The sequence below is a fragment of the Micropterus dolomieu genome, linkage group LG18, assembly GCF_021292245.1.
Source record: "Micropterus dolomieu isolate WLL.071019.BEF.003 ecotype Adirondacks linkage group LG18, ASM2129224v1, whole genome shotgun sequence".
In the NCBI taxonomy this organism is placed as follows: domain Eukaryota; kingdom Metazoa; phylum Chordata; class Actinopteri; order Centrarchiformes; family Centrarchidae; genus Micropterus; species Micropterus dolomieu.
In genome coordinates this window covers 19,374,625-19,384,961 of record NC_060167.1, presented here as the reverse complement: position 1 = coordinate 19,384,961, position 10,337 = coordinate 19,374,625, and the positions used below count along the sequence as shown (strand labels likewise).

Below are 10,337 nucleotides of genomic sequence, written 5' to 3'. Positions count from 1 at the left end.
CTGTCCAGAACTCAGCTGCCAGGCTTTTAACCAGAACAAAGAAATATGACCACATTACTCCTATTTTAGCTTCATTACACTGGCTCCCAGTATGTTTTGAAATTGACTTTAAAATTCTATTGATCACTTTTAAAGCTCTTCATGGCCTCTCGCCTTGTTATATTTCTGAACTTTTAGTCCCATACACACCAGCACGTACCTTGAGATCCTCGGGCAGAGGTCTGTTGTCTGTTCCAGAGTCTCGTCTGAAAACTAAAGGGGACAGAGCGTTTGCTTTCAGGGCCCCGAGGCTCTGGAACAGCCTGCCCGAGGAAATCAGGTCAGTGAACTCTTTTAAGTCCCTTCTTAAAACATACTTTTATAGGAGAGCCTTTCCCGATCTTATTTGACTTTATTTTATCCCTTTTATTTTATTCTATTTTACTAATTTTAATTTATCTTAAACGTGTATTTTTCAATGTTTTCATGCTTTTATCTTGTATTGTTTTTGTATTATTGTCTTTTGGGTATTGTTGTCTTTACACTTGTTAAAGCACTTAACTTGTAACTTGTTTTTGAAAAGTGCTCTACAAATAAAGATTATTATTATTATTATTATTATTATTATTATTATTATTATTATTATCACTGGCCATGGTAAAGATGATTTTAAATCTGGACCCTTTAATTGCATTCATAGTTTTATCATAAAACAAATGTTTTGGGAATATTAGCGACCTGAATGTAATCATTACAATGAAAAAAACCCCCATCTTGTCTTGCTGTCACTCTACAGTATATCAAAACTAACATTGTCTACACTAATTGATGTGTTGTGACTGATGCAAATGAATAGATTCTTTTTAAAATAATGAGTGAATAATTAGTCATAATTAAGTATGCTAACAAGCCCTGATTTATTAACTGATTTCTCCATACCGGCTTCGTCAGTGTTCACTGCATGGCAGGCATTGTTTTAATGAGGCTGCCTGTCCCAATCAGTGTCAAGCCATTCCTGTAGAGAAAAAAAGTCAGTTATGAAAGTTTCACTGTGCTATGCTCTATTGACACTATTTCTATCTTACACATTTCTGCACTGAGTGTCAAAATAGGGCAGTTAGAGAGAAACAAGTCCAGGGGTGATGTGGCTATAGGAAATAGTTACTACAGCAGTAAGTACTTCACCAAAGTCATGTTCATTAATGTTAAAAATGAATCATGGTAAAGTTAAGGGCTTCATGAGCTATACTAGTTCTGTTTATATGTGGTAAAATGTGTAATATTACAATTACAACATTACAATATAAGTACGGGGAAATTATCAACACAACATCTATGTAAAAAAAACTCTTTCATCAATGTGACGTAAGTGGACATTTTGATCCTTAGAATATACATAGCATAATACATGTCTTTCACAGGCTTGTAAAGGCATCTTTTCATTTAAGGGGAACATATAGTAAGAGAGTCATGCTGCCAAGAAAGGGACAGCAACAATGAGTCTGATAACTGCGGCCACTAAGTTCAAGTCCAAGCTTTTTGTCATTTGACAGTTGAGTAGAGAGGCCTATACAAAAATACATTTTAGTTCATTTATTGTACAGAGGTAAAAATCCACATATGAAACTGACAGAGGTGTCAACATGAGGATGATGATGAACCCAGAGGGCATATTTTTTTATAAGGCAAGTTATAAATATGCTCCTGCATTTACAATATCTTGTGGTGCAAGGGGAAGCATCCAAAATAATTCAAAACGCACATATACAAGATGAACGATCACTGATTAATAATACCTTGAAAAGTTGATACCATCTGGATATAGTCATGTCATGTCACATTTTGACCTATCTCTTGCATCCTAAAGATCTGCTGTATGGCAGAACCAGCAAGGGTTGAGACAGGAACTCATGGAAGTGCATGGATATGGAAGATCTGGCATCCTTACTCCTGCAATTTCTTTTTTCTTTAATGCATTCAAACCATTCATTCTGAAAGGACATAAATGCTTTATTTTTTTTTTAGCCTTTTTTATCACTACAATGAGCCTGAACACAAAACAATCCATGGCAATGAAAATGGGGACAGTGATATTAAACTTTGTTGAGGGGTTTGTTCAAGAACAATGAAAATCACTGTACTCTGTATATGTGTGACTGGACAGATTTCATTTTTGTCGTGTCTTTTGTTCTATATCCATAAATAACTGAGACCACCGTGTGTTTGAAGTCAGATACATGCAAAACATGTTAATAAGCTGTAAGCCATACAGTTGTACTTCCGGATGTAGTCTCCCTCAGTAGCTAATTAAAAAGACATCTTTTTGATCTCATAATAGCCTTGCTGCCAGGATAAACAAAGCAAGTGACAATGACACAATAATGGATTTTTGCATTTCAAGAGAAGATACAACTTTAATACAGGCCTATTTTTAACTGTTTTGTTTAGCAACATCTTTAGGTATGATAGTTATTAAAACATCCCATCCCACACTCTATGAACCCTATAGTGATTGTTTGGTATGATAAATTATTGTTTTGTTCTTGAGGAGTCCAGTGAAATAAAAGCAGTCTTCGAAAAGTATATAAATAGAAAACACTGGAATTAAATCAAAATATAAAATAATAAAAAGGTCCTTTAAAAAATGTATTCTTTCAAAATGTCACGGTCATTTAATCATGTTTATTTCACAATGCCTTACTGCTTTAAATTGAACAGATGCCCCATCTCACTGGGACGCCTCCAAAATGGGCTTTCTAATTTGTTTTCTCACAACATTTTGATGCAGGGAAAGTAAATTTCAGAACTGTGTTAATTTGAAGGATTTTCCGACAGGACAGGTCGAGGAGATGTGTGCCTCGGCAAATCCGGACGCGATAAGAACATCACACACTGGGTGAACGTTAGCCGACGTCACCGGTTACTGCGGAAGCGTCAGGTAACCAATGGAGACGTAGACATACTTGTGTTAGCTGAAGTGGTGTCCAACAGTTTCGGCTTGTTCTAAACTCTAAAGGATAAGATGCGCTGCTTTCCAGTGTAACGCTTAACTTAAAACACTATTTATCCGCATTAACACCGCATGTAAAATATTTGTTTTTTCCAAACGTTGACGTGACGTGAGGTAAAATGTTCAAGAATAATTATCAGGTAAGTTTATTTTAACCCAACTAACCCGAGTTAGGCATCCTGTTTTTTAAAAAGCCATGCTCCTTCACGTTATTCTATTTTTAGGCTAATAGCTTTAGCCTGATGTAACATTAGCTGCAGGCTAATAGTCAAAAACTAAAAAGCCTTCTTTCCCGCAGGGTGGAGCTGTGGTCGAGATTTTCAGTGGACAGGGGAAAGACCCTGCAGCAAGATGGAAACTATGTGGAGGGCCGTCAGCCATACATAAGGTGATTTTTCCGAGCTGCTATCTTACCAAAGCCTATTCTTAAGGTGGTTGAACACGCTCGCTTTACATACACTCACGTGTAACTATATTATACTGCTGAACATTTCCTCTAAGTCAAACTAGCACACAAGGTCTTCTCCCCGCACCCCCGAAGGAAATTTGTTTTGGATCCTCTGTAAGTTCTGCAGCTTTGCAAAAACATCACAAAATAACAATAAAATAGGTATCTTTCAACACTGTCATGCTCTCATACATAAGACAGGTACCTATTTACGCATTTAACGTTACACCGTCTCACCACGGCCACCACTTCTTAAGGTAATCGAACACGCACAACCCATACAGCTTGCATTGCCCACATTAAATATTGCACAGCCCATATAGTCTACATGGCATAAATTAGATATTACACAACCCAGATAGCTTACTTATTGCACAACATGCGTAGACAGTAACAAACATAATCCAAAATGCAATCGAATAAACATTATACAGTTACCGTTGAGTAAAACAGTGCATGAAAAATGTGTAGGCTACAAGTTCCCATGAGTCATGGACACATCCTTACATGAGATGTATAGATTGAGTCCTAAACATTTGGGATGCTAGTAACTTACAGTATACAAACTGAGATATTACTTACAAACTGTCAAAATGTGGGAAAATACAAACTCAAATTTTGATAATTTTATAGTAGATGCTAGGAATGCTGCTACCCAAACTATACATTTTCGCAGCTCTTGCTGTTTTATGTCATAATAGAGCTGTTCTTGACATATAACTTATTTACAGTTTGTTCAGACAAAGTGTGAAGACATTTGCAGTGACTGTGAGCAGTCGCACCACAGCTACACAACACTGGATGTACTAGCAAGGGCCTCTTCTGTATTATTTCTTCCCTCAGGAGTATGATAAAGAAGTCAAAGGATTTGTTTACTGTCTGGAGGGTAGCAGCCAGACAGTCAAGATGCAAATTCCAGAGAATGGGAAAGTATCTCGTAAGTCACTACCATACTTGGACCCATTTGTAAATAGTACTTTGTTATCCTTACATGTTAATAGTAATTCACTTCTTTGCCTATTTGTTTCTTAGTTGGGCTTCTCCAAAGATTCTTGGTCCTACAAGTGAATATTCCTCAGAGCAAAGATTTCTCCATTGAGCTTGTGTAAGTACAGCAGTTAGTAATTTTTATACTTTCTTATACTTCATACATGGCAAGTCACTTTTATTGACATTTGTGAGAGCGTGCCTCTTGTACATCTCATTAAATCTTTAACTCTGGCTGATAATTGACTTTTATTACTGTTATGGTTGCCACAATAATGCTTAATAAAGTAAATTAACATTTTTCTTACATAAGAGAATACTTAATATTAAAATGTACAAAATAATAATTTTATAACAGTGAATTCCTCTCAGACCACTGACATAATTAATAAAAGACAGAATGTTTACATCTATTAGGAAAACCCCTTGAGCCACCTGAAAAATTGAATGCATCATATTAGCAATGACTTTTATTTATGTATTTGTCGATTGTGATTAAGATATTGTTAAACTACTTGCTACAAAGAAGGGTTTTATCTTGGCAGCCACAGTAAATTCTACCAGGTTATATACAAAGCCAAATAATAAAAACATATTATAATGTGTGGATGTTTATTGATTCTTAGTCTTAAAAACTTAATGTCCTTTGAGAGGCAATTTGTGGTACAACACAATACAGTGAGTTACCAGTGTTCTTATGATCAATAAAACACAGTTTGTGCAATCAAGAACAGAAGTCTATATTTATAGTCTGTATGGGGTCTTTTTTGTGCTCAAAACTATTTATGTGTGAAATTACTTTATGTTAAAATTCTATTTATTACAGATGCAGACTGTGATATGCAGTATTAGTTCTGCTGTTTAGATTTTGTTAAGTCATGGGAACCATATACTGCAGAAAACAAAACTAGTCAAGTGACTTTTATTTATATAGCACATTTAAAGACAACAGGAGTTGACCCAAAGTGCTTTCCAAGTGAGGCAGATGGGCTAGATGTGCTCTATTCAGGTATACGTGATTCAAAGAATAATATGTAAAAGGCAATACTACATAATGTAATACAATAATACAAAAATACATATAATACAGAGAAGGCCAAACAGAAATGGAATAGAACTCCACCTAAAACAACCAGAACGAATAATCTGAATCAAAGTAATAAAATAGGCAGTTAGGAGAAATTGAATAAAACCAACAACAGATTAAAAATGCCGTAAGAGGACGTTAGAAATATGTTGACTGTGACCATGGGGCAACCTCAGACTGCACTAAAAGCAAGAGAAAAAGTGGCTCTTTAAATTTGATTTAAAATGGTGAGTGTTGGAACAGGACTTAATGAGGCTATTCCAGAGCCTGGAAGCAGCAACAAAAAAGACCTGTCACCTTTGGTTTTGAGTCTTGAGTGAGGGTCTGAGAGGAGTTGTTGTGAGGTTGACCTTAGAGTCTTGTGGGCAGAATGTGGAATAAGCAGATCAGTGATGTATTGTAATCCATTTAAGGTTTTAAAAACATATAGACGATTGTAAAATCAATTCTGTAGTTACCGGTAACCAACGCAAGTGAGCCAGAGCAGGAGTGATGTCTTTTCTTTGTTCCATTTAAAAGCCTATTAGCTGCATTTTGAACCAGTTGGAGCCCAGAAAAGGTGGACTGGGTCAAACCCATATACAGGAAATTACAGTCAAACCTAGGGGTGATAAAACATGGGTAACTGTTTCCAGGATGTTATGAGATAAATAGAGTCTAAGATGTTAAAATTCAATGACGTGTCCAAGAAAACGCCAGGATTTTTAACCACGTTGTTCAAATTTTCAGACAACAGCCAAGTGCATTGCATTAGGAAGACAGACTGTCAGTGGTTCTTACTATAAAGTTACTTAACTACTTATTTACTCACACACTACATCATTTTAAGAAAATCTAGGGAAATATTGTTGCCTTGTTGTTCTTCCATTAGAGTGCGTCATGACAGCTGCTTTCACGGCACTAGATTAAAGTGAAAACACATTTAAGAGCTTACCCTAGAGTCCAATAAAGCTTGTGGTTTTCTCTGGTCAGAACTTTTTAGTGATACCATCGATGCCGGTGATAATTTATGTTCTGTTTTCTACTATTCGCAGGATAACTGATTCAGAGAACCTGAAAAGAAGACTTCACTTATCAACAGTGCATAAAGAATTGTCTTCCACACTTTTGCATGCAAAGATACCTTTTGTAAGATTGAAACGCAATATTGTGAGTAACAAACTCATCCTTGACATATTCTTTCAGCATTTGCTTTCAGCTATGTGCTTTGTCATGCTTGGCATTCACATCTTATTGAGAGTGTCTCTGAGGCATCCTGTAACTACAAAATCATTGTTTGTATTGTCTCAGTGGTCTACTTTGTGCATCGACCTTGTATCATTCACCGGTGAACTGTTCAAGGGATTTTTGAAGCTGGATGGCATCACTTTGTTCGCTACCTGTAAAGTCCGCAGAATCTTCACCATGAAAACCGAGCCTACAGGAACATCAGATGATGGTAGTGGAGTTTGCCAAGCCTAAATAATTAATGTCAAAAAAGGTTTTATCAGCTTACCTTAATGTCCCTGCCATGAGTGGCTTTTTAAGACATACAACAGCTAAGCATTTGTCATTGAAGCAAGTCAGTGGAGTTTATATGAAATACTGTGTACGTGTGCAGAGAGAGAGACAGAGAGAGAGAGAAACAGTTGGCTGTTTTCTGTGGCAGTTGGCTGAGAGCTCAGTGGTGTTTTTTGTTTAACTCAGTTATGGCTGAGCAGTGCCAACAGCTGCACCCAGTGCTGGCCACTCTGTGCATACCTACACTACTTGCCAGTAAAGACAGCTTGTCATTTTGTGTTTTTCTATTGATCAAAGTGTTATCTTTGTTGCGTGATGGTCATGATAATGTGTTTTGGTTTATTCTATGCTCAGGATAAATCTGAAATTATTCTCCTGTTAATCTAGATATGTTTCTCTGTGGAGCTGGTCTCACGGACTTGATCCCTCGCAGTTGCCAATTCCTGCCGGATGTCAGCCACGTCACTCAGGTGTTGAACATGGAGCATTTGCAGAAGGCAGACATGAGGGCTGGACTGTTGAGCTCTGACTGTGGTAGGTGGGAGCAAATCACAGGATTGTAAATTGATCAATAAACAGTGGTGAAGAGTAACTAAGTACATTTACTCAAGTACTGTACTTCTAAATTTTGTCTAAAGTCAAACCTTTGAGGTACTCATACTTTACTTGAGTATTAGGCCATTTTATACTTCTACTCCACCACATTTATCTGACAGATTTAGGTAGTAGTACATTTCCTATTTAAATTCTTAACTCAAAATATAATCAACTAATGAAATGATGATGTATTACACTGAACAAAATTATAAACGCAACAGTTTTGTTTTTGCCCCCAATCTTCATGAGCTGAACTCAAAGATCTTTCTCTATGTACACAAAAGGCCTATTTCTCTCAAATATTGTTCACAAATCTGTCAAAATCTGTGTTGGTGAGCACTTCTCCTTTGCTGAGATAATCTATCCACCTCACAGGTGTGGCATATCAAGATGCTGATCAGACAGCATGGGTATTGCACAGGTGTACCTTCGGCTGGCCACAATAAAAGGCCACTCGAAAATGTCCAGTGCCATCACACAGCACAATGCCACAGATGTTGCTAGTTTTGAGAGAGCGTGCAATTGGCATGCTGACTGCAGGAATGTCCACCAGTGCTTACTAACACAGATTTTGACAGATTTGTGAACAATATTTGAGAGAAATAGGCCTTTTGTGTACACAGAGAAAGTCTTAGATCTTTGAGTTCAGCTCATGATGAATGGGGACAAAAACAAAAGTGTTTTTGTTCAGTGTATTATAGCTTAAGCTACTCATCAGTATATAAAGTAGTTACAGTTAGCCACACCTAATAGACACCAATAGTTATAATCCAACGATAGAATATGATTCTGTAATAGGCAATTCTGCTTAATGAGGTCTTTGAGTATATTTTGATCTTATGTACCTTTACTTGCATATATTTTTGAATGCAGGACTTTTACTTATTAGGGTAATCCTAATGCTACAGCACACTATGGTGTTTTAGACAAACTATTGTGGCAACAGTTTGGGGAATGCTGATTTCATGTTTCAACATGAAAATGATCCCACACCCAAAGCCAGGTCAAGAAATGGTAAATAAATGTTTTTCCAAGGTTGGTGTGGAAGAAATTAACTCTCCTGCGCAAACTCCATCCAACACCGTTAAGGTGAATTGGAACGCCAAATGAAAGCCAGGCCTTATCGCCAAAATTAATGCCCTATGTCAAAAATGCTCTTGGGGCTGAATGGGAGCCAATCACAGCTGCCAGGTTCCAAATGTCGTTGAAAGCCTTCCAAGAAAAGTGGGTGCTATTAAAGCAGCACCTTTATGTTTGGGATTGAGATGTGTGTGAGTGTGTCTGTGTGTATGTATATATATATATATATATATATATATATATATATATTCACTTATTTGATGTTCTGAGTATGAATTTATACATCTACAACCAGCCATGATCTACCGATGAGACTGTTAATATGCAAAATCATGATGCAGAAATGGTTGCACATAGAGAAATTGTTTTCTATGAAAAGACTGTGATGATAATCGATTTGTTTTCCTCACATGAAATTCCTGTGGTCCTCATTTTGGTGTTCATTTGCACCTCACCTGTTCTCAGAGAGCTGCAATTATCTCCTCATATAAAAAGACATGCACCAGTAATCCAGTTCTGCCGCCTCTGTGGCCTTTTTTATCAGCGCTTATTTATTTGTTCTGACAGCTGTCTAAGTCATGTTGAGTCAACCGGCAATGCCCATAGAAGAGAGCAGTAACCACACAAGAAATAGCTTTTCATAATTAGCATCTGCATTATTAGCATAACATTCCTAATCATAATTAAAACGATTGCTATTAAAGTAGGCATACAATTTAACTGTGACAAAGTTACTTGGTGAATATTTTTTGCTTCAGAATCCAATCTGTCAGAAACTGTTAAAAGTAAGCTTGTCAACAAACAAACCATGATTATCTCATACACCAGAGACATTCAGTTTTTTTCAAGGTCAATGAATTTTCATAGACGAAAATCTAAATATTTTTGAGTCTATCAGCTATCCTATGTCTCATTCTGTTCCTTATTGTTACCACATTCTTTCATGGGCTTCTGCGGATTTAAAATACACTGAACTGTACTCACCCCTAAAGCTGGGTCATTTTCTGAGTATTTTTGCCGCATCAAAGGAGTGCGACTTCTTCTTTTTCTTCACTCTCAGTACATCCAACTCAGCTCGGTCTATATCATCTTGACGATCCTGTGTGTTTTGTGGAATGGAAAGTGTCTGCTCTCTGCTCTGATGGGGATCAGACAGAATGTGTGTTTTGCTGTCAGCATCAGCGCCGGTGATCCTAATGAGCCCTGGTACAGATACATCAGGGTCAGGTCATGGTCCTATCACAACTCCCACTACAGCCCATTATTATGCCTCCATAATAATGGCCAGAGGAATTATGTTTTCTGGTTGGCCATCTGTCCCAGTCTCGTGAACACAGTATCTCAGGAATACCTGGAAGAAGCTCTGACCATATTACACCATGTTGGTCGTACATTGAATAGGTGACACTTTTGACTCTATGGTCAAAGATCAAAATAGGTTTTTAGCCATAATTTAAGAATGAATTGGGTGATTCCAGATTTCACACAGAAGTTGACTGGTTAATCAATAATTAGCACTGTACACTGTCCATCTCCCTTGTTCAGCCTTTCACTTCCTGCCTCATTCTGTATTTCGAGCGTCATCAGAACCACATGACTGTGAACGATTAAAGGACTTATGTCTCAGCAGGATTTAGAAAAACTTGTCC

The 10,337-nt window shown here is 37.1% G+C and overlaps 1 protein-coding gene across 7 annotated transcripts in view; it reads left to right on the top strand.

The window, feature by feature from the left end:
• The first annotated feature begins 2,891 nt into the window (after positions 1-2,891).
• The window catches only part of cfap20dc (CFAP20 domain containing), a 33,611-nt gene continuing 26,165 nt past the window's right edge, over positions 2,892-10,337 (top strand). For 4 of the 7 annotated variants that reach the window (XR_006821523.1, XM_046028571.1, XM_046028572.1 and 1 more), the window contains exons 1-7: positions 2,894-3,129; positions 3,288-3,377; positions 4,281-4,374; positions 4,470-4,542; positions 6,546-6,660; positions 6,802-6,949; positions 7,399-7,545. Coding sequence is in view for 6 of the 7 variants with exons in the window: in XM_046028571.1 (XP_045884527.1) it covers positions 3,109-3,129; positions 3,288-3,377; positions 4,281-4,374; positions 4,470-4,542; positions 6,546-6,660; positions 6,802-6,949; positions 7,399-7,545 (688 nt within the window). In the remaining variant the exon portion in view is untranslated. Of the gene's footprint in view, positions 3,130-3,287; positions 3,378-4,280; positions 4,375-4,469; positions 4,543-6,545; positions 6,661-6,801; positions 6,950-7,398; positions 7,546-10,337 lie in introns of all 7 variants that reach the window. The other 3 variants (XM_046028573.1, XM_046028569.1, XM_046028570.1) reach the window with 3 other exon arrangements.